Raw genomic sequence first — 26,134 nt, forward strand, 5'->3', positions numbered from 1 at the left:
GGCATTATCTATATATGAGATATGTACACTTGCTTATGGCCATTCTATACAGCAGCACTTCCACTTCTGCACAAATTACTACTTGTTTATACCATATAAATACCAGTTTATTCTTTATTAGCCTAAGCCTGACATCACTTCATAAGCAACCTATTGCTGGTCAGTGTATGGGGATGATAGAACAAGTAACAAAAGGCTGCTGGGAAATAACAGTCTACTCGGGTGAATTTCTACAAGAGAATATTCCCAGAACAACTCTACACTTTTGTTCTTGCGCAAACACCTTAAACACCGTCTTTCTTTACCTCTGAGCATCTGTCACCTCTTGCTGCTAAGCAACTAATACACATATTCACTGCAGGAGGTTACCGTGGTGTTGTTATGATATTTTCTCACCTCTCCTGTCAGCAGGTAGAGAATCTCCCGGATGTGATTCAGGATCCGCTCAGGCTTCTTGTTCATGATCAGTGAAATTCTGTAACACTGAGACCTGAACAGTGGGGAATACATGACAGAAATTACAGATAAGGGATAATTGGCCATAGACACACAGATATATATATACAGATACTAAAGACACACACCTGAAATATATCTGTATATATGTATACCCCACACATATACACACACAAACTAACAAATACCCAGGTCACTTATCCCTACATTTATCTGTAACCCTTTCATACAAATACACACATATTCAACACCCACTCACAACTGATGATAAAGGCTGTTTTATGTTTGAGAAAAAGATACATACGTAATAGTACAGTACAAATGCCTTAGACAGAGCTAGTTCATATTATAAAGTCTCCCTCTGTATCTCCCACACACTCAATCCTCTCCCGAATATTTGACATACAGATATATAATATTATCGAGAGGATCCCTCTGACTCACAAACAAATCCCCCTTCACAGTACCTTATATAGAGCTATAATACTATAGTGAGGTTCCCTCTGACTCTTTTTCATACACATACACATCAATAGTACCTTATATATATCATATTATATAAAGGTTTCCTCTGCTTCAAACAAAGCATTCTCATCAGTATCTTATGTACAAATATATAATATCAGCAAGTTTCCCTCTGTCTCACACACACAGTCCCCCCCCCCCCTTAATTAGTACATTATATAAAAATATAGAATATCAATGAAAGGCTCCCTCTGCCTCACACACACAGCCCCCTACCCAGTACATTAAATATAGATATATAAAGTTATAGAGAGGTTCCCTCTACCTTACATACACACAGCCCCATCCACAGTACCTTATATACACATTTATAATATTATAGAGATGTTCCCTGTCTCACACAGATCCCACTCCCCAGTACATTATATACAAATATATATTATAGAGAGGTACCCACTGCCTCCCACACATAGAGCCCCCCACCAGTACCTTATATACAGATATCTAATACTATTGAGGTTCCCTGTGCCTCTCACAAGCCACCTCCCCAGTACCATATATACACACACACATATATATATATATATATATATATATATATATATATATATATATATATATATATATATATATATATATATATATACTGTTCTACAATATTATAGAGGTTTCCTTTTGGATTAAACAAGACAAAAAGGGAGAGCGCTAAGAAAATTAAGCTGGCTCAAATAAAACAAATAATATATATAAAAATTGCTTAACATATGTGGATTAAGGACGATATCTAATAATTTGCAATAAGGCAATTCTAATAATAAGAGGTTTCCTTTTACACACATACACCACCTTATATAAAGTTATAAAATATTATAGAGAGCTTCCCTCCCCCCATATACAGTCCCTTATATACAGTTATACAATATTATAGAGTTCTTTCCCCCTCACACAGTACCTTATATACAGATATATCATTGTATAAGGAGGTTATCTGCTTAAAAATCGTCTGCAGTATATTTTAAAAAAAGAGATAGTTATTATTGATCTTCATTATGACATACACAGTTACCTACATGAAACCACCGTACTGAGATTGTAGCAGTTTATACCAAACAACACTTCATGTGTGCAGCGATCTAATTGCAATGCACTCACTGTGCCTCCTGGTGCCACTGCACTCACTGAGAGCTAACAGGAAGCTGCATTAAAAGCTCCTGTTCTGCTTGTGACGTCACCGGTCCTGCAGCTCGAAGGGACCCAGTTGCTATACAAAAAAGTATCACTATGGCAGCTTCACAAAGGTAAATATGAGCAAATACATAATTATATAGTGTTATATAATTCTATATACTGTACTAAAGAAGGACGGTATGTCTATGAGTGTGTTTATTAGGCAGCAGGCTCTGGTAGGGACTAGGAGCTGATTGTGCATGTGTGAGGCAGAGGGAGCCATACAGTATGATATATCTGTATATAATGTAATGGGGAGGCCTGGCCGAGGGAGCTGTGTATGAGAGAGAGGGGACCTCTCTAATATGATATATCTGTTTAAAATGTATTGTGGAGGGGGGGTTTGTGTGTGTGTGTGAAAAAGAGGAAAGCTCTATACAGTATTATAAATCTATATATAATGTACTATACTAGGCAGGGGGTTGTGTGTGTGTGTGAGAGGAAGACGGAACTCCTCTATATTATATATCTGTAAATGTGCTGGGGAGGCGTTTTATGTGTGAGAGGGGCAGAGTATCCTCTCTATAGTATTATATTTCTCTCTCTATTGTATTGTGGAGGGGTTTTGTGTGTGTGTGATAAAGAGGAAAGCTCTATACAGTATTATAAATCTATATATATGGTACTGGGGAGGGGGCTGTGTGTGTGTAATAGAGGAAGAGGGAGCCACTCTATTTATATCTGTATATACATACCTCCCAACATTTCAAAATTCAAAAGAGGGACACCCCTCCCCCCGCAGCAAAAAATTGAAATGTGGTGGGCGGGGCTTAAAAAATCATAAGACCAAAGTAATATAAATAAAATTCTAAATAAAGTAATATATTTATTATATTTATATATATATATATATATATATATATATATATATATTTTAATACACAGGCAGCAAATCAAACACAAGCTCAAACCACTGGTATGGCTATGTGAGCTATGTATTTAATAAGCCTTTGCAAAGACATTGCTAAATATTTTTATCTTAAAGGGACACTGTACCCAAATTTTTTCTTTTGTAATTCAGAAAGAGCATGCAATTTTAAGCAACTTTCTAATTTACTCCTATTATCAATTTTTCTTTGTTCTCTTGCTATCATTATTTGAAAAAGAAGTTTCAGAACTCTGGACAGCACTTTTGTATTGGTGGATGAATTTATCCACCAATCAGCAAGGACAACCCAGGTTGTTCACCAAAAATGGGCCGGCTTCTGAACTTACATTCTTGCATTTCAAATAAAGATACCAAGAGAATGAAGACAATTTGATAATAGGAGTAAATTAGAAAGTTGCTTAAAATTTCATGCTCAATCTGAATCACAAAAGAAAATTTTTGGGTACAGTGTCCCTTTAATTGGACATTTAATAATAAATTCTTTAAAACTGCTCTCTGCATTCCCCATTAATATTCTAGATTCTGGCCTTTAAAGTCAGCAAAAATGCACAGTAGCACACTAAATAGCATACACTTACACATGCAGATACACACACACACTGCATAGCATACACTTATACATGCAGATACACACACACACTACATAGCATACACTTACACATGCAGATACACACACACTACAACACTTACACATGCAGATACACACACACTACATAGCATACACTTATACCAGATTCACACACACTACATAGTATACACATGCAGATATACACACACTACATAGCATACACATGCAAATACACACACACACTACATAGCATACACTTATACATGCAGATACACACACACACTACATAGCATACACTTATACATGCAGATACACACACACACACACTACATAGCATACACTTATACATGCAGATACACACACACACTACATAGCATACACTTATACATGCAGTTGCACACACACTACATAGCATACACTTACACACGAAGATACACACACACACTACATGGCATACACTTATACAGGCAGCACACATATACATGCAGATACACAGACACTATATAGTATACACTTTGTAACAGGGACCACTTTTAACCACGGTCTTCTAGGGCACAAATGCAGCACAGGACAGTCCACTGTAGTTTAAAAGGCTTTATTTTTCACAGCAATAACAAACAGGCAGTCCATTTTCAAAAGAGGGAAATCCTTCCTCTGCAGCAAAGTTAAGTACTTTTAAATGTGTCCCAGCACTTCACAGCATTCCACAAGTGCTTTGTAAAAATAATGTCCTTTTACAGTTCACAGGTACAAAAGTCTTTTACACAGTGTAACAAACACACACACCAGCTTCTGTAGCTGTGTAACTCTCTCCCAAGGCCTAAGTGAGGCTGCTATTTAAACCCTCACAACTTCTAATTAGCCACACCTGTGATTAGCTGCTGGACAGCTTCACAGCTGTCTGGGATAATGGCCCACCCTCTCTCCAATTATCCCAAACCCCAGGGACCCAGAACACAGTTTATCAAGTGCATAATCAAATACACACTCTTTCTCCCTGGGGTTTTAACTGAAAGGAGAAATAGCATGTACAATGCTTGGTCTTAAATATCTTCCATTTATAACCAGGCCTTGCTTTCTGTCACATATCCTCCCCCCCAGCTCACACCCAGTGGGTTGAGCGACCATGGACATCAATGAATGTACCCGAGACAAACCATCAGCATTGCCCTGCAAAAGACCAGCCCTGTGCTCAACAGTAAAATTGAAGGGTTGCAAGCTAAGAAACCACCTAGTAACCCTTGAATTTGTTTCCTTATTCTGACTTATCCATGTGAGAGGAGCATGATCTGTTATTAATTTAAATTTTCTTCCCAACAGATAGTACCTAAGGGTCTCTAAAGCCCACTTAATGGCAAGGCATTCTTTCTCCACTATAGAATAGTTCTTTTCCTGTGAAATAAGTTTTCTGCTTAGGAAAAGGAAAGGATGCTCTTCTCCCCGACACTCCTGCGAGAGAACTGCTCCTAAACCAACATCAGAGGCATCTGTCTGTACAATAAAATCTTTAGCGAAATTGGGGGCTACCAAAACTGGATGGGCACAAAGGGCATCTTTCAAATGCTTAAAAGCTTGTTCTGCTTCTGGGGACCATTTTATCATAATTGGGGCCCTTGCTTTTGTGAGATCTGTCAAGGGTGCCGCAATTGTAGCGAAATTCGGGATAAACCTTCTATAATAACTAGTTATCCCAATAAATGCTCTTACTTGTTTTTTAGTTAGAGGCTGTGGCCAGTTCTGTATGGCCTCTACTTTTGTTGTCTGAGGTTTAAATAATCCTCTACCAATAGTATAACCCAAGTACTTAGCTTCCTGTAAACCAGCAGTACATTTTGCAGGATTGGCAGTTAACCCAGCGGACCGTATTGCATCAAGTACTGCTTGAACTTTTGGAAGATGGGATTCCCAATCTGTACTATAAATTATAATATCATCCAAATATGCTGCTGCATAACGAACATGGGGTTTCAGAATTCTATCCATCATCCTCTGGAATGTTGCCGGGGCTCCATGTAAACCAAATGGCAACACCGTATACTGAAGCCCTCTGGGGTTGAAAAAGCTGTCTTTTCCTTTGCTTGACTAGTGAGAGGCACCTGCCAATACCCTTTCGTTAAATCAATTGTAGTGAGATAACGTGCTTTTCCTAGCCTTTCTATCAACTCATCTACTCTAGGCATTGGGTAGGTGTCAAATTTGGAAACACAATTAAGCTTACGAAAGTCATTACAGAACCTTAATGAACCATCTGGCTTTGGAACAAGCACAATTGGACTGTTCCACTCACTTTGTGATTCCTCAATTACCCCAAGCTTTAACATTTTTTCTACCTCCAGTTTAATAGCCTCAGGGACCCTATAGGGTTTAAGGCAGACCTTCTTCCCTGGTTCTGTTATTATGTCATGCTTAATAACATTAGTTTTTCCCGGTACCACAGAAAATACCTCTTTGTTTATTCTAATAAAATCCTTGACCTCTCGCTTCTGATGTACAGATAGGGTTTCCAATATATTTACCTCTGGTTCAGTGACAGGGAGTTCTGTAGGTTTTAAGGCAACTAAAACTTCCCTATCTTTCCAAGGTTTTAACAGATTTATATGATATATTTGCTCAGGTTTCCTTCTCCCTGGCTGACTTACTTTGTAATTAACATCACCCACTTTCTCAATTATCTCATATGGGCCCTGCCAAGTAGCCAAGAATTTATTTTCAACTGTAGGGACCAGAACTAACACCCTATCCCTAGGTTGAAACACCCTGGCTCTAGTATTATGGTTGTAGCTGTACTTTTGTGCTTCCTGTGCTTTTCCCATATGTTCCCTTACAATGGGCATGACAGCTTCCATATGATCCTGCATTTGGGAAATATGTTCAATAATACTTCGATAAGGTGTTGTCTCTTGCTCCCAAGTCTCTTTAACTATATCTAGTAATCCCCTGGGATGCCGCCCATATAACAGTTCAAATGAGGAAAAACCTGTAGAAGCCTGGAGAACCTCCCTGATAGAGAACATTAAATAGGGTAACAGAAGGTCCCAATTTCTCCCATCTGTGTCAATTACCTTTCTTAGCATACTTTTGAGAGTTTTGTTAAACCTTTCTACTAAACCATCAGTCTGAGGGTGATATACTGAGGTCCTTAGTTGTTTTATGCCCAACAATTTACACAATTCTTTTGTAACCCTGGACATAAATGGAGTTCCTTGGTCTGTCAAAATTTCCTTAGGTATCCCAACCCTGCTAAACATTAGCATGAGTTCTTTTGCTATGGACTTTGCAGAGCTGTTACGAAGGGGAACTGCCTCAGGATAGCGTGTAGCATAATCAAGGATTATCAGTATATACTGATGTCCTCTAGCAGATTTAACCAGCGGACCCTCCAAGTCCATAGCAATTCTTTCAAAAGGCACATCAATTATAGGCAAGGGCACTAAAGGGTTACGAAAATCTTTAGCAGGAGCTGTAAGTTGACACTTAGGGCATGAAGCACAATAATCCTTGATGGCTACAAATATCCCTGGCCAATAAAACCTTCTAAGAACTCTCTCTTTGGTTTTCTCAACTCCCAAATGCCCCCCTAGAATGTGGTTATGTGCAAGATTTAATACAGTGTTCCTAAAAGTCTGGGGCACCAAAAGTTGTTTAACAATGTCTGTTCCTTTCTTCTCTACACGATATACCAAATCATTAACTGCTTCAAAATAAGGATAGGGTAATACATTTCCTGGCTGTGTCACAACATCATTTATAACTCTGATATTATTTCTTGCCTCTACCAATGTTGGATCCTCCTATTGGGCTTTTTTAAAATGACCACGGCCACCAACCAGATCTATCAAATCATCAATATTTTCCGAGCTAGTACTTGGTACTTCATTACTCTGAGTAGGTTGATCACCTACTAATACAGGCATAGGGCAATAAATCTTATTTTTCTCCTTTTCAATGGAACCCCCTTCAAAATCAGTTTCAGAGAAAGGAAATACATAAATATCAGAAGTTTGACATATTTCTGGAGATTCCCATAACTCCAGAAATTTTGGAAAATCTCTCCCTATCACCACCTCATGGGCTAAATTTGGTACTACACCAACACAATATTTTAATTTACCACACTGAGTCTCAATCTCCACCTCAGCTGTAGGATATTCCCGTTTATCTCCATGAACACAGATAATTCCCATTTTTTCCCCATAATCTAATACTGCATCTGGTACTAAAGATTTAGCCACTAGTGTGACCATACTTCCTGAATCAAGCAAAGCCCTAGACACTTTACCATTAACCGTCACAGTACCCCAATGGGAATCATTATTAACAGAGCTGTTGCTATTAGACAATAGTGAATGTGCAACATTACAGTCCATAAATTCATCTTTATCACAGTCTCTAGCAATATGCCCAACCTCATTACATTTAAAACATCTTACAGGTTGGTTATATTTAAATGTTTCCTTAATTCCTGGGGAAATGTCTCTGGTGTTTTGCCTATACACCTGCTGCTCTCTTATCCCCTTTATCCCCTGAACAGTCTTACCAGTTCTTGTAGAGCTCTGGGACTTGGGATTGTGGGGCTGATCCATTGAAGATTGTTGCAAAACTTCTCCTGAAGCTATAAATCTTTCGACCAATACAATCAACTGATCCGCTGTTTGAGGATCACCTTGATTAACCCACCGCCGCAGGTAAGCAGGTAATCCATGCTGAAACCGGTCCATCACCAGTAGTTCCACTATTTTGGTAGCCGAATTAACCTCTGGTTGCAGCCACTTCCTGGCAAGGTGTATAAGGTCGAACATCTGGGATCTTGCAGCATTATGAGATGAAAACATCCAGGAATGGAATCTTTGTGCACAGACTGCCGAAGTCACCCCCAGGCGTGCAAGGATTTCTGCCTTCAATTTCTCATAGTCACTGGCTTGTGCTGGCTCTAAATCAAAGTAGGCCTTCTGAGGTTCACCACTAAGAAATGGCGCAAGTATACTCGCCCACTCAACTGTCGGCCATTTTTCTCTTTCTGCTGTGCGTTCAAATGCCAAAAGATACGCCTCAACATCATCAGCTGCTGTCATTTTTTGAAGATAATGACTAGCCCTTATTACTCTAGAACCTTGGCTGCCACCAACATATTCAGAGTTCAGTTTTTCTGATATGGCTTGAACCTCTCGTTGCAGAGTTTGTGTAGCACTTTGTTGCTCTTCCCGGGTCTTCCTGAATGTCTCAGCTTGCACAGCAGCCATCTGTTGTATCAACAATTCAGTGTTCTTCTGTGATTTATCCAGCAGCATAGCACTCTCAGACTGGGCCAAGATCAACTGTTGCAGTGCTGCACTATTTTCAGCAGCTTTTCTGTTAGTCTCCTGCTGTATAGCATTAGAATGGATCAAAGCTTTAATGACTTCCTCCATGTTGCTTGCAGATTATTATGCCCACAGACATACAACGTGGTTGCCCGTATTCTCCACCAAGTGTAACAGGGACCACTTTTAACCACGGTCTTCTAGGGCACAAATGCAGCACAGGACAGTCCACTGTAGTTTAAAAGGCTTTAATTTTCACAGCAATAACAAACAGGCAGTTCATTTTCAAAAGAGGGAAATCCTTCCTCTGCAGCAAAGTTAAGTACTTTTAAATGTGTCCCAGCACTTCACAGCATTCCACAAGTGCTTTGTAAAAATAATGTCCTTTTACAGTTCACAGGAACAAAAGTCTTTTACACAGTGTAACAAACACACACCAGCTTCTGTAGCTGTGTAACTCTCTCCCAAGGCCTAAGTGAGGCTGCTATTTAAACCCTCACAACTTCTAATTAGCCACACCTGTGATTAGCTGCTGGACAGCTTCACAGCTGTCTGGGATAATGGCCCACCCTCTCTCCAATTATCCCAAACCCCAGGGACTCAGAACACAGTTTATCAACTGCATAATCAAATACACACTCTTTCTCCCTGGGGTTTTAACTGAAAGGAGAAATAGCATGTACAATGCTTGGTCTTAAATATCTTCCATTTATAACCAGGCCTTGCTTTCTGTCACAACTTATACATGCAGACACACACACACACACTACATAGCATACACTTATACATGCAGATACACACTTATACATGCAGATACACATACACACACTACATAGCTTACATTTATACATGCAGTCACACACACACACTACATAGCATAAACTTATACATACAAATACACACACACAGTTATGGATACAGATAGACACACACACTACATCATATATGAGTATCTGTAATTCATTGTATGGGGTCCTGGGGTTGGCAAGCACATTAGCTGGCAGTCTGCGGCTGCCACTGTTCATTACCCTGGTATTAGCACTGCTCATTGTATAAAACTGAAGGCATGCTAGTATTATCACCAGGGGTTAGACATCATCACTACCAGAGGTAGGTTAGAGAGGTCACCATTAAATCGGGACAGTTGGGGGGTATGGTATATATAATGTACTGGGGAGGGGTTGTATGTGTGTGAGAGAGTATTATATTTCTCTATATAAGGTACTGGGGATGGAGTGTTGTATGTGAGGCAGAGGGGACCTCTTTATAGTATTTGCATATGATGCACTGGGGAGGGAACTGTGTGTGTGAGAGATTCAGATGAACCTCTTTATAGTATTATATATCAATATATAAGGTACTTGTGAGGGTCAGTGTGTAACCTCTCTATAATATTATATATCTGTATATAAAGTAAAGGTAAAGAGCTGTCTGTTTAAGGCAGAGGGAACCTCTATATACTATTACATATTATTGATTTATAAGGTAAAGGGGAGGGGCTCTGTGTGTGAGGCAGAGGGAACCTCTCTATAATATTATATATCTGTATGGCCGCGTTTGGGCAGCGCTCAGGAGCTAGTGGGGGGCGCTTCACTCCCAGCGATGACGTGGCGCTAGGTGACGTCACAAGCAAGGGAGCTTTGAAAAAACGTTTGCATGCGGAAAGGGATCTGCTGCACAATAATGGACTGCGCATGCGAACGTTTTTACTAAGGTCCCTTGTATTGTAGCTGCCTGCCGAGAATGAGTTCCCCAGTCTCTTCGCAAACATCGGAACTCTGACCCACCTCCATTCAGCTGCTCTCAGCTCAGCCCCTGTAGCTTATCCTGCACTGAATAGAGGTGGGTCAGAGTTGCAATGTTTCCAAGAGAGACTGGGGAAATCATTCTTGGCTCTGGGGATCAAAATCGGCAATTCCCAGAACCCCGACCACACATCTCTAACCCGCCCACACAACGATCGGGAAATACACATAAAATAAAATGGACATAAAATAAAAGGGAAATACACATAATGCTTGAACGTCAGGTCTTTGTGTTTATATACATATATAATATGATTTTTTGTGAGCTCTAGAGAATGTAGCCCATTTCTTTTCACTTCATACGCTACGTATGAAGTGAAAAGAAATGGGCTACATTCTCTAGAGCACACAAAAAATCATATTATATATGTATAAATAACATAGCAGCCTCCACAGCAACACGTGTGTGGAGGCTGCCATGTTTCCAAGCGTCTGAGCTTGCTCTGAAAAGTCCCAGCTTTTCCAGCACACTGGAAGCGCTGGGACTTACGTCACCAGAGCGCTTAAAAAACGCCAGCCATCTCACTTGCAAGTGTGAGAAAAACGCTCCAAGCAAGTTCCAGTTCGCTTGGAGCGCTGCCCGAACGCAGCCTATATAAGGTACTTGGGAGGGGGCTCTATTTGTGAGTCAGAGGGTACTGAGGAATAGTGAGGAAAGCTCTCTATAATATTGTATTTCTGCATAAAAGTTATCTGGGAACAGGGCTGTGTGTGTGGCAAATGCTTTGTACGCCTGTATAGTTTTAAATGTGTACATATAAAGTGTTGTGTGTGTGGTTAAGACATTTTGAACCTCTCTATAGTACTGTATATCTCTACATAACGTGATGTAGGATGGGGTGGTGCATGTGAGACAGAGGGCATCTCAGTTAAGTGTCTGTCCCCAAGGAAGAACATGCTGTGATCTGAGATGTCATTGCAGAAAATGGAGCATGTCCGCAGAAAGAAAGGGACACTGGTAGGAACTGTTAGAACTTTAGCTTTGCAGCGCTGCTCCACATCAGGCTGTTCTCTTGGAACAGTGCAGTGCCCTGGCTGCAATATGTAAGTTTTCCTTAACACAGTGCCGCCAGAGCAAAGCTCTGTTTGAGGAGAATAGTCAAATATGGAGCAGCGCTGCAAAATTTCCCGATCTGTAAAGCAGTAACTCTTGCAATGCCCCTATTTTATTAGTACATTAGTACATTACTATTACAAAACTTAACAACAATTATTTTTTATCTCTGCAATAGATGATAAAACTTTAAAAATTGCTATATTCTCCATTTTATCAACGCATTCCAATTGAGCTGGTGTGTAACTGCCTAATCTAAAATTTCATTTCAAATGACTGCAGAAAATTTTCATAAATTACATAAAGCTTTATTAAATTGTTTTATACACACTGGCACCAATGTCGTCTGCCATATCCCCTGCAGTACATGAGCCTTATTTTTTAGTTCTGCAGTGTAGTGCTTAAAGGGACATAGAACCCACAACATTTCTAACAGAGCACACAGTTTTAAACACGTTTACAATTTACTTCTATTATGAAATGTTCTTTGTTCTTCTGAAATCCTTTGGTGTAAAGCAGGAAGTAAGCTCATGAGTATGCAGCATGTGTCTGCAGCAATATATGGCAGCAGTTCTAGTGTTACACATGTGCAAGAGCACTAGATGGCAGCACTTCTAGTGTTACACATGTGCAAGAGCACTAGATGGCAGCAGTTCTAGTGTTATACATGTGCAAGAGCACTAGATGGCAGCACTTCTAGTGTTACACATGTGCAAGAGCACTAGATGGCAGCAGTTCTAGTGTTATACATGTGCAAGAGCACTAGATGGCAGCACTTCTAGTGTTATACATGTGCAAGAGCACTAGATGGCAGCAGTTCTAGTGTTATACATGTGCAAGCGCACTAGATGGCAGCACTTTATCCTTCCATGTTGTCTTCCAGACTTGTGCACACTACCTACTTTGATATCTTGTCAACAAAAAATATCACAAGACTGAAGCACATTTGATAATGGAAGTGTAAGCTCTCTCTGAATCACAAAAGAACAATTAGACAATGTACTGTACAAGTTTTTAGAGGACTGGCACCAATTTGGTCACATGATCTTAAAAAGGTTTATTGCCCTCATCTATCTATCTATCTATCTATCTATCTATCTATCTATCTATCTATCTAATCTGTCTATTTTACAGAAAAAAACACAGGAATTGAATTTAATTACAAAAATGTGCAAATTGTTAGAAACAGCTTCAGCACATGGGTAACTGAGATAAAAGGGTTAAAGATCTGTAATTAGTGATATAAAATGTCTTGCTAGAACAGTTTCTTGATTGATTTTTGATAATCACCATTTTCAGTTGGATTAATCAGTTTTATTTACGTTTATCCCTTTGTGACCAGCACAGTGATTCCTGTATCCTGGTCTGTTTATGGTGCTAAGATACGAGTGTTGGTCACACATAATTCACAGCATTTTCCCCCATGACAATTAAATGTACATAAGACCTCTCTCTCTCCTTTTGTTTAGGCTCCTGTTACTGTGAAGATCACGTACAATACACGTCACTGCGTTTGTCTGTAAAGGAGAAACACTACAGAAATATCTGACAATTTAATTTGTGCTGAACAAGACAATGTCTGACAAGAACCAAACCTCAGACTTTCCTGATGCATACAGAGGTAAGCAGGACGTCACGTGCATGTCACCTGGTTTTGTTTTTAGAATGGGATAATATTTTCAGTAACCAAACAGAAACCTCAGTGATCTGATCACCATAAAGGCAGACAGCAGTCAGTTGGGAGCTGGTGCTGTACAGAAGTTTCTACTCAGCAGGATTTAAAAACCTTTACCCTTGTTAACAACAAGATCAGCACCAGGTGCTCACGGTCAGTGTCAGTCTGTGCTTAAAGGGGCAATATACACCAATTTTCATGTAACTGCATGTAATAGACACTACAATAAATAATAATATGCACAGATACTGATATAAAAATCCAGTATAAAACCTTTAAAAAACTTACTTAGAATCTCCTAATTTAGCACTGTTGATAAGATTAGCCTGGGACACCCACTGAAAAGGGCTGATAGCAGAACCCCTTCCCATTCCCTTCATATGAAAAGATCCATTACACAAACAGAAGCAGTCTGAAGTCTGTATACATCAGTATACATCTAAAACTTTGGGGCTTGGTTAGAAGTCTGAAAATCATCACAATGTTATTTAAAACTAAGCAAAATTATACATTGTTACAAAAACACACCCAGATGGGCTATATAAATGGATCTTCTACAAAACATTTATGCAAATAAAAATCTTGTGTATAATGTCCCTTTAAAGGGACATCAAAGCCTTTCATAGTTCAGACAGAGCATATCATTATAAGAAACTTTTAAATTCACTTCTGTTGTCAAAATTTTTTGGTTAAAAATGTATGTACATACTTCAGCTTAGCAGCATCTAGGACTCCCAAATAGATAAGTTAGTATGAACTATGCCTGCTTATAATAAAAGCCTGTAGCCTGGGGTTGAGTTTGCTGATGTCTGTATGAGAAGGGGGAAGTATCCCCAATCCTCTCCTAGTCCCAAGCAAGCACACGGTTTCCACTAGGGATGCACCGTAATGAAAATTCTGGACCGAAACCAATATCGAAAATTCAGGATGCCCCTGGCCGAAAACCAAAACCGATTTTTTTTTTTTTTTTTCTTTTTTAACTACAGTGTGTGTGTGTAGCTGAGAGAGCTTGTAGGCGGGAAAGCTCCAACAAATGGGCATGGTCACTTGTACCGTAGGGCATGATCTGCAGTGAAACTGGTGGAGCTCTACAAGGGAGAGCGTGGTTATAGCCAGACAACAATACGAGGTGGACATGTGTTTTGTTTTTGGGTGTAGTTATCCGTGCGATGGGCGTGGCTGCACCTGATCGTCTCTCATCGTATCTCTGCCTAGTTCCTGGTTTGGGTCTCACACTGACCCGTCAGATTATATGTCCGGAGCCCCAAATGGAGGCTGCCTGTCACCTATCACCAGGACCACCAGACTTAGCTACGACCTTAGGTGCAAGGTGGTTATAGAAAGTTACTGTGCTTTTTTGTATACACTGTCTGGTGGGTGCTAATTTGTACCAACTGTGTGCGAGCTTGGGGCTTATGCATATATAGTGTGCACGCATATTTGCCTCTAATGAATAGAATGTCTACGCACAAGAGGCTGATGTATGAGCACTGTATACAAGGCTTATACATATTCACTGTGTGTGCTTAGGGCTGTGTCTGATAATATCAAGTGTTTATAACATGTTACTTATCCTCCTTTGAATACTGTATTCAGAACTTTGTTTTCCTTCTAAAAAAAAAAAAGGGCACTGCTGGTTTCAAATATCATTATATCATGGCACTTAGGTGTGTGCTCTGTGTACCATGCCAGTGCTGTGCTGCTCACCTTATGCTAAGGATAGACATGTAGAACAGGGGAGGGCTGTGCATTTTTAGCCATTTTGGTCCTCTTTGGTCCGAAATTAATTGGAATTGCACATTTTCTGCGGCCCAAATTTTGGTGCATCGCTAGTATTATTCTGTATTTAGTTCTGTGTAACAGAATCAGATTTAACCCTTTCTTTTTTTACCAATTATCAAAATAAAGTATAGTCCTAGAAAACTATTATATGCAAACAATAAGTCAAGTAATGAACTCAAACAGCAGCTCTAGGCTGGCATCAAATTTAAAATATGCTACACAATAATTTTACCGAAAATAAAAGGCAAAAAAAACGAAAAACGAAATAACCAAAAATGCAATTATCGGCCGAAACTTTCTGTGGCCGAAATTTCGTTGTATATCCCTAGTTTCCGCTAAAGGCTGAGGGGAACTTTCTCTCATCCAGCCAATCAGATTTAAACAATTATTAAAGTACAGTATTATATAGGAAATAATTTTTTTGCTTGTTCTGTTTTTCTATTTGTGTGTGTGTGTGTGTGTGTATATATATATATATATATATATATATATATATATATATATATGTATGTATGTGTATATATATATATATATATATATATATATATGTGTTACAAAAACAACAAATATGGCATCAGTACTTTGAGATATATGAACTTGGAGGGACCTGCCTTAGTTCTGCTGATCCTGCAAGGGGTGCACACATTGTCACTAGTTACCCACAAATGAGTAGCCTGTTAATGAAGTAGCCTGGTTAATTAGTGCAAGTAAATTATCCTATCACCACAGGAGGGGGAATTACTCCAGGTTAGGGTAGAGATGTCTTGAGCTTTTCAATCCATCAGCCGGTTTCAGTGTCTGGTGTTAACTCTTTACTTCCTATACATAAACTGCACTAAAAATAAATCACTAACTAAAATTTGCTATGGAAAGTAAACAGAATTAGGTGTTGAGTTTCATTCAAGTCTTTTAATTGACAGTGTTTTCTAAATGATGTGACCTTGTGAGCAAAGCAGTGAGAAAAAGAAAAATCAGCTACACAATAAACTTCTTCTTATGTATGTTCAGCTATTTGATATACTAGCTATAAAGTCTATGCTCTTTTTGTGTGAGCATTTACAACAAAGCTTCTATTACAGGAGATTGAAAATAGATTAGAGCTCTCAGCTATGAACGTTTCTGCTTTGGCTAAGAATAAATATATATCAGATCTGCTTGGATTCTCTAATTGCCTTTCCCATTATAATCCTGTCTCAACAGTCTGACTATTGCCACACATTGTCATTTATCCCAAAAAGCACGTTTAAGAAAAATCAGCAGAAACAACTAAAGGAATAATAAAGTTCAAATTAAACTTTTATGATTAAAAAACGGCATATAATTTATTCCAAGTTCTTTTTATTGAAGATAAATCAATCATAATACAAGCTATGAAAAATTGGTACACATGGAAAAGAAAACCGTCATGAATGTATGAAAAAGAAAGAAAACAAAAAAAGACATGGTCCAATTTAGCTTAAACATGTGAAGCATATGAAATTTCACAAATGATTCTAGCATATAAAATTGAGTAAATGAAAAAATTTGTACCTTTAAGCCCCTTCAGGGGAAGCATATTATTCTAGGATTTGCCAAGTAACAAACCCAAAACCGGTAAGATGTGTAAAAGAAAACTCTAAATTTTAACACATAGGTAGATCTAACTTTCTCTATTAAGTATTCATTAAGGGTCGCCTCGTCTGCGGCGTGTCCGCTCCAGGTCTCTGGTTTATGTCTGGTCTCTCATTTATGTGTAAAAGGTAAAGGTCCCAAAGGGCTTGGGCCTCTATAAACGGATCTCTCTTGTTGTTTTTAAATGTGCTAAACTCCTCAAGTTCAATTAACTCAGATACTTTATCTCTCCATCTCTGGGGATTTGGGGGTGTGTGAAGTTTCCAATGTTTGGCTATAATGGATTTAACGCTATTTATCATTATTTGGAATAAAATTTGGTGAGCCTTGGAGGTCAATTTCCTAAACTTATTGAGTAGGAAGACTAGGGGGTCTAAAGGAAGTGTGCATTCCAAGGCCTTCTCCATTTCTCCAATACAATTTCTCCAAAGCTGATTGATAACATTGCACCACCACCACATATGTCCCATTCCACTGCCAATGTGTCCACACCTCCAGCACCTATTTGGAAATGATGGGTATAGTCTATGTAAGCGTTTGGGAGTGAGATACCAGTTATGTAGTATTTTGTAGTTTAATTCAACCAGGTAAGCTGAGGAAGAAGAGGACTTGGTGTTTCTGAAAATATCTGCAGCTGTATGTGGGAGAATTATAGTACCCAGTTCTCTTTCCCACGACTCAATTGAGGGGGGAAGGTCACCTGGGGGTGGTTGTTTCAGGATAGAGTGTATTCTGGATAGAGTGTGCTTCTGTGGGTGTTTTACCGTGTATAATTTCTCAAGGTTTGTGAGGGGTCTTAACATGTTGTTGCAGTATTTGTGGGTCAGTATGTAATGACGAGTCCGTCTGTAGTTGAACCAGTTCTGGAATATCGAAAAGCCCTGATCCTGTAGTTGTGTTTGGGATATTAGCTGGTCATGGCTAGATATCTGGTGCAATTCTATTTCTATAACGACTCCGTCTTGCCCACAGGCCCCACCAAGATCAGTAACTGAAAATTCACTGTTATGGGTCAGTGATGTCAGAGGTGAGGGGTTGGAAGAGAGAAATGGGTTTATTTTGTTTGCATAATGCCACTGCTCTAATGTTTCTCTGGTTATCGGATTAGCAATGTTTTTGGCAATTGAATGGAAGTTTGGATGCCAACAGATGGCTGAAAGGGGTGTTTCTGGGTTAAAATTTTGCTCTATCTCTATCCATCTCTTTTGTGTTTTATGGATCCTCCAATCCAATATGCGTTGAAGGAAAATAGCTGTCCTATAAAGTGCTTTGTCTGGGACTCCCAACCCTCCCCTTTCTCTCGAGCGCATCATTGTTTTTTTTATTTATTCTGGGTTGTCCACCCCTCCAAATGAATGAGTGGAATAGTTGTTGAATCTGATCTATGTATCTAGTTGGGAGCGGTATTGGTAAGGTCTGCATAATGTAGAGTAATCTAGGAAAGGCGTTCATTTTGACAGTGTTAATCCTCCCTAACCATGTCAATCTCCTGGAGTTCCATGAGGAGAGGTCCCTAGCCAGGGCAATTCTGATTGGAATATAATTTAATTTATATATCTTGTCCGTGTCCTCTGCCAACTGGATTCCCAAGTATTTTATGGATTTCTCACACCATCTAAATGGACAAATTTGAGCTATCTGGCGTGTCATCCACTCTGGGAGAGAGACTCCCAGAATTTCAGATTTTGTATAATTAATAAGGAAATTTGTGAGTTTGTTGAATGTCTTTAACTCTTCCATCAATGGAGGCATGGACCTAACAGGGTTAGTGAGAGAAAATAGGATATCATCAGCAAACAGGGAGAGTTTGTATTCCCTGTCTCTAATAGCCATACCTGTGATGTCTTTGTTAAGTCTAATTTTGGTGGCCAGGGTCTCAAGTAGGCATACAAATAGCAGGGGGGAGAGGGGGCAACCCTGGCGTGTACCATTAGTTATCTGGAAAGGCGGTGAGAGAATACCATTTAGGGTTATTTTAGCACTAGGACTTGAGTACAGAGCGAAAATTCTCTGTATCATAATGTCTCCAATTCCAAATGACCGCAGCGCCATCTTAAGAAACTGCCAGTTTACTCGGTCGAAGGCCTTCTCCGCGTCTGTGGATAACCACACCGCGGGAATGCCCTCGACCTTAGCATGCCAAATTAAGTGCAAATTGCGGACCGTGTTGTCCTTGGCTTCTCTATTTGGTATGAAACCAACTTGGTCCTGATGTATTATGGAGAAAGAATTAGGTTTAATCTAGTGGCCAGTATTTTAGCGAAAATTTTTAAGTCACAATTTAATAACGAAATTGGCCTATAATTGGGAATGGCGTCTGGCGATTTGCCTGGTTTTGGGATGACCGTAATGTGGGCCTGTAGAGCTAATGGGGAGAAGGGTTTGTTTTCATCTATTTCTTGAAAGTAAGACAATAGGTGAGGGGCCAGGGTGTTTTTGAATTTATTATAGTATGCCGATCCGAAACCGTCTGGTCCCGGGGCTTTACCTGTCGGAAATGAGGATATGGCTTCCTTGACCTCTTTAAGGGTAATTGGTAAGTCAAGGGCCGTCTGTTGTTCTGTGGAGAGGGATGGGAGCTGTAGTTGGGCTAAGTAGGTAGATATTTCCTGTTCAGTAGGTAAAAACGGCATATAATTTAAAACAACTTTGTAATTTACTTTTATCATTGAATTTGCTTGGTTCTCTTGGTATTCTTTGTTGAAAACTAAGCCTAGGTAGGCTCATATGCTCATTTCTAAGCCCTCTAAGACTGCCTCTTATCTGAACGCATTTGACAGATTTTCACAGATAGAGGGCATTAGTTTGATATGTTTCATATAAATAATATTGTGCTCATGCATGTGGAGTTATATAAGAGTCAGCATTAATTGCCTGAAATGCCAGTCTGTCAAAAGATCTGAGATAAGGGGGCAGTCAGCAGAAGCTCAGATACAAGGTAATTACAGAGGTAAAAAGTATATTTCTTTCATGTAATTAGCAAGAGTCCATGAGCTAGTGACGTATGGGATATACATTCCTACCAGGAGGGGCAAAGTTTCCCAAACCTTAAAATGCCTATAAATACACCCCTCACCACACCCACAATTCAGTTTTACAAACTTTGCCTCCCATGGAGGTGGTGAAGTAAGTTTGTGCTAGATTCTACGTTGATATGCGCTTCGCAGCAGGCTGGAGCCCGGTTTTCCTCTCAGAGTGCAGTGAATGTCAGAGGGATGTGAAGAGAGTATTGCCTATTTGAATTCAATGGTCTCCTTCTACGGGATCTATTTCATAGGTTCTCTGTTATCGGTCGTAGAGATTCATCTTTTACCTTCCTTTTCAGATCGACGATATACTCTTATATACCATTACCTCTACTGATTCTCGTTTCAGTACTGGTTTGGCTATCTACTATATGTAGATGAGTGTCTTAGGGTAAGTAAGTCTTATTTTACTATGACACTCTAAGCTATGGTTGGGCACTTTCTATGTAAAGTTCTAAATATAAGTCTTTAAACTTATATTTGCCATGATTCAGGATAATCAGTATTCCTTTAAAAATTCAGACTGTCAGTTTCATTATTTGGGATAATGCATTTTAATTCAATTTATTTTTCTTTACCTTGAAAATTTTCAATTGATCATTTTTCCCTGTGTGCTGTTAGGCTCGCGGGGGCAGAAAATGTTTCTTTTTATTGCGTCATTCTTGGCGCAGACTTTTTTGGCGGAAAAATTTTGTCATTTGTATTCTGTTAATACGTCATTTTTGACGCATGTGTATTCAGACATTTTTTTGCGCCAAAAAATGTGGGCGTCGGTTCTGGCGTCAGAGGATGTGGCGTCATACTTGGCGCCAAAAATATGGGCGTTGTATTTAGCGCCAATAATGTGGGCGTCATATTTGGCGCCAAAAAATGTGGGCGTATTTTTTGTTTCACTTTTTTTCCTCACATTATTTTAACCTCACTTTTTTATTGCTTCTGGTTTCTAGAAGCTTATTATTTTGCATTCTTTTCCCATTCCTGAAACTGTTATTTAAGGAATTTGATAATTTTGCTTTAAATATTGTTTTTTTCTATTACATATTGCAAGATTTCACTGTTCCTGTTTCAAAACAATCTAAAAGGATTCCTGTTGACTGAGTTCAGTCCTACCAAAGCTAAGTTCATTTATTTTAAATGTTATGAATGTTTATCTTTAGCTATGGTTTGTAATAAGTTATCATGATAAACTTTTACATGCAGAATCCATTAGTATTTATGCTTTATATATTGCCATTCTTTTTACATCTTATGTACAAGAAATATTTAGAAAATTTATAAGAAATATTTTTCTGATTCTATTTTAAAGGCTTTGTCTGACATCGTGCCTTCTAATAAAATTTTTAGGTCTTTTTCAAACTTCTTTTTTTTAATTATTGAAGTTTCAAATGACCAACAACATACTGATTTATTCTTCTCTGATGATGTTTTTTCTCATTCAGAAATTTCTTCATCAGATATTGACACTATCAAATCTACTTTTTTTTTTTTTTTAGGCCACCATCACTCCTCTATTTTAGATACTGCATAGCAAAAATATCTATTACAGACATATAAGTTTCTGCTCTGGCTAGTGTTCTTGTTACAAAGCTATGGGTAGATTGGACTCTGCATAAATATAAAATCCAAATATGGGAGCATCATTAATGGAACTTATTAGCTCAGTTTAGTCTACCAATTAAGTAATGTTAATGCAAGCAGAAGTTATTGAACAGTGCATGTCAATGAAGTTCCCCTAAACAGACATAGTGAAGCATGCATTGTTTGGACAAGGGTATCAAGCTGTACAGACATATATAGTAAAACTACTCTAATCCGGACTAGTAAGAGTACAAAACCCCCTGCTCTATGCAAACATATAAACAGAAACTGCCTTAAGTAAACAGATTAATGTACAATTTACCAATGGTGGAATATTAATGAGCAGTGTTGTCAGGTAGATAATAAATGTATAGAACACATATGAAATAAAACTAGTGCTCTTTGCTTATGGGCAAGTAATAAAGCTGTCTTCAATTAACATTCTAATGTGATCAAACCAAATGAACTAATGCAAAACAACTTTTCTGGCATTAAAGATAACAATACTTCTCTAGGCAGGACAAAGCAAGCTAATTTGTTTATAACAGACATTCAGCTAAAATGCTAAATGAATATAGAAAAGTTCTGAAACTTTGGAGCTTGGACACGTCTGTGAGCTTCAGGCTTCAGACCATCAAATCGTCATAAGCAGTTTCATAATGGAGAACGGTATATGAAAGAGTCTCCTTAGAATAATTTTGAGGAGCTTTCTGGGGCAAATAAAATTTGCAGACCTACCCCACACCCACTCTCCTCATCTTATGGTCAAATAATGTAATGTGCTTCCGCCCCGAGAGAGCCGGGGGGAAGCACAAGAGTCACTCACAAATACTCTGTCTCTGGCTGGGAACCGCTCACTCCCGATCATGTAGCTCAAGTCCCCATCTGCGTGCCACACCGCATTAAGCTGGGGTAGAAGGCCATAGCTTCCTCTGTATATGACTTCTGCGAATTCTCTCTGGACTTCCAAAGCATTCAAGCTCCGCTCACAAGGATCGGTCGCATCTTCCGTGGCACGCACCGGGAGCTGAGATGGCCTTGTTGAAGCTTGAGATGGGGTAGGAGCAGAGTCAGCCCAAGACAGTGACTCAGCAGCAGTAGTATGGTGCTGCTGCTCCAAATGCATCTCTGTCTGCATGGGGCATTGCGGGGGCTCTCTTTCCGGCCCGTCTCTCGGCAAAATTTACTAGACTAGGTGCTGTTGGATTTGTCTTGTTGTTTTGCATTTATTGATTATGCAAGTCCACTGTATTGACTGGTCCTTTAACTGGACTATCATGCTAATAATTTCATTTGTGTCTTCATTTTATTGAATATTTTCGCAAATGAGGTTTAATCTATGTCTTTAGCTGTTTTAGCTAGAAGAATTTTGTGATTTCTAAAAATCCATATTTCTTTTGTTCTAAGATTATCAATTATTTGTTTTATAATTGGATTCAATTCTTAACTGTTACTCTGGGCTTCAAGATCGAGTTCTAAGTCTAAGACTTTAAGCTTATACTAGTTTGGTTGTTCTTATTAAGGAACAAATTCCTGAATTCTTTTCCCAAGTAACATGTTTTTAATTGGAAATTTTTCAGTTCGAAATCAGCTCCCTAAAATTGCGATGTACGTGCCGTATTCCAGCTTGGCTGGCAAGGGGCTGGTTAAGACTTTTTTTTAAATTTATTTGGTTCTATTCGGTCCAAATTTCTTTGATTTTATTCCAGTAAGGCTAACACTTTCTTTAAGTGTGTTTCGGTCCTATATATTTGGGTACTGTTGAAGCATGGCTGATCACCCGTGGGGTTCAAGCACTGCTCAGACCTGGAATCTTCTGGGGTATTTCTTCCAGTTCCATTTTTAGGAACTGGGTTTTGGAGTTTTATTCAAACTATTCTGCCTTTTTTTGGTCAGTGATAGCATTATTTGTTTTCATTAGATACAATAAATGCATATTTTCATTTTTCTGTTTTCATTCAGATTATTTTCTGAGGATGCGGAATCTCATATGATTCACTTTGTTCTTCCAGGACATAGTTAGAGGATCTTTTTTTCAAAAGCTCTTGATTCCTCACACAAGGGTCACCTTTTTTAGGTTTCCAGATAGTTTGTGTCACTGTCTTTATCTCTATCAGACAAGGGACAATTTTATTGGGTTCCGTCTGTCGGTACCTTTAGTCTCTATTATTTCCTTCAGTTGCTATATATGCATAGAAGTTTTAGTTCTTATGGCCACAGCATTGGATTCAATTCCCTTTGCTCATTTTCAATAGAAAGAACCTTTCCAGTCTTTTATGCTGAATTATGGTGCAGGGATTCTAGGATTTTGCATTTTTAATCTTCGAATCCTAATATTTATCTCTCTTGATTTGGTGGTTAAAATCACCATCATTTAGTTCTACAGGTCTCTTCATTTCTTTCAACCTGGACCATGATCTCTACAGATGGGATTCTTTTTGGTTGGGAGGCTGTCTGAGGATCTCTGTCAGCACAAGGGGTTTGGAAATCTCAGGAGGCGAGATTACCATTTGATATTTTAGAACTCCGTACTTTCTCAGAGTTTTTCAGTTAGTTTCTCTTTGAAGAAGAGACGTTTATTGTTTTTCAGACAATATCACAACTATGGTGTATGTCAATCATCAGGGTAGGACTATCAGTCCTTAGGCTGTGACAGAAGTGTCTCGGATATTAGCTTGGGCTAAATCCAGCTCCTATCTAAATTCTGTGTTTTTTTTCCCAGGTATAGATATTTGGGAAGCGGATTATCTCTGTTAATCAAGCTTTACTTCCGGGAGAATGGTTTCTCTTACCCAGATATGTTTTTCAATTTTTCAGATGTGAGCATTTCTAGAAATAGATCTGTTGGCATCTCATCTGAATAAAGAACTTCCCAGGGGCCTATTCAGGTCCAGGGATCTTCAGGCGGAAGTAGTGTATGCATTGTCATTTCTTAGGAATTATCTTTTTGCCTATTTCTTTTTGCCTCTGGTTCTTCCAAAGTGATTTCCAAAATTCTTATGGAGTATTTGTTTGTTATGCTGGTGGCTCCAGCATGGCCTCTCAGGTTTTGGTATACGGATCTCATTTGGATGGCCAGTTGCCAACCTTGGAAACTTCCGTTTAAACCAGACCTTCTTTCTCAAGGCCCATTTTTTCCATCAGGATCTCAAATCATTAAATTTGAAGGGATGAAGATTGAACGCTTGGTTTTTAGTCATAGAGGTTTCTCTGACTCTTTGATTAATACTATGTTTCAGGCTCGTAAATCTGTCTCTAGAAAGATTTATTATTGAGTCTGAAAGACCTACTTTTCTTGGCATTCTTTTAAAATTCATAGAATTTTATAATTTTTTCAGGTTGATTTGGATAAGGTTTTGTCTTCAGTTCTTTGATAGGACAAATCTCTACTCTTTCTGTTCTTTTTTCACAGAAAGATTGCTAATCATCCTGATATTCATTGTTTTGTACAGGTTTTGGTCCGTATCAAGCCTGTCATTAATTCAATCTCTCCTCTTTGGAGTCTCAATTTGGTGCTGAGGGCTTTACAGGCTCATCCGTTTGAAACTATGCATTCTCTGAACATTAAATTACTTTCTTGGAAAAGTATTGTTCCTTTTGGTTACTTCTTCTGCTAGAAGAGTTTTTGAGTTATCTGCTCTTTTTTGTGAATATCCTTTTCTGATTTTTCATCAGGATAAGGCAGTGTTACTTCCTGATATTTATCATTTTGTTCAGGTTTTGATTCATATCAAACCTGTCATTAAGCCAATTTCTCCTCCTTGGAGTCTTAATTGGGTTCTGAAGGTTTTTCAGGCTCTTCTATTTGAGCATATGCTTGCTCTGGACATTAATTACTTTCATGGAAAGTATTGTTCTTTTTGGACATCTCTTCAGCTAGAACAGTTTTTGAATTATCTGTTCTTTCTTGTGAATCTCTTTTTTCTGATTTTTTTTCATCAGGATAAGGTGGTTTTTGCTGTCCTCATTTCAATTCTTACCTAAAGTTTTAAATTCTAACAAACATTAGGGAGGAATTATTGTTTTCCTAAGACTTCTTTGGTGAGATTCTTACTTTCTTTGGATATAGTAAGAGTTTTTGAAATTCTATGTTGAAGCTATTCAGATTTCAGATAGACTTCTAGTCTATTTTTTATCTTTTCTGGTTTTAGGAAGGTCAAAAAGCTTCTGCCATTTATTTGGCATCTTGCTTAAACTTTTGATTCATCATGCCTATTTGGAGTCGGGTGGATTCCCGCCTCAGAGGATTACGGCTCATTCTACTAGGTAAGTTTCTACTTCCTGGGCTTTTTAAGAATGAAGCTTCTGTTGATCAGATTTGCAAAGCAATGACTTGGTCTTCTTTGCATACTTTTACTATGTTCTACCATTTTGATGTTTTCTCTTCTTTAGAAAAAGTTTTGGTAGAATGGTACTTCAGGCAGCTGTCTCAGTTTGATTCTTCTGCTTATAATTTCAGTTTTTTTCATTATAAAAATTGAAACTTTTTTGATTTGGGTAGTGGATTAATTTTTCAGCGGAATTGGCTGTCTTTATTTTATCCCTCCCTCTCTAGTGACTCTTGCGTGGAAGTTCCACATCTTGGGTATTTATTATCCCATACGTCACTAGCTCATGGACTCTTGCTAATTACATGAAAGAAAACATCATTTATATAAGAACTTACCTGATAAATTCATTTCTTTCATATTAGCAAGA

At 38.6% G+C, this 26,134-nt stretch overlaps 1 protein-coding gene across 1 annotated transcript in view; it reads left to right on the plus strand.

Moving 5' to 3' along the window:
- The first annotated feature begins 13,271 nt into the window (after window positions 1–13,271).
- LOC128655639 (oocyte zinc finger protein XlCOF6-like) overlaps window positions 13,272–26,134 on the plus strand; it is a 110,642-nt gene continuing 97,779 nt past the window's right edge. Inside the window, exon 1 of the mRNA XM_053709230.1 lies at window positions 13,272–13,385. Within this exon, the coding sequence (XP_053565205.1) occupies window positions 13,340–13,385 (46 nt within the window). The 5' untranslated portion in view covers window positions 13,272–13,339. The remainder of the gene's footprint in view (window positions 13,386–26,134) is intronic.

The sequence above is a fragment of the Bombina bombina genome, chromosome 4 (assembly GCF_027579735.1).
Source record: "Bombina bombina isolate aBomBom1 chromosome 4, aBomBom1.pri, whole genome shotgun sequence".
Taxonomy (NCBI): Eukaryota; Metazoa; Chordata; class Amphibia; order Anura; family Bombinatoridae; genus Bombina; species Bombina bombina.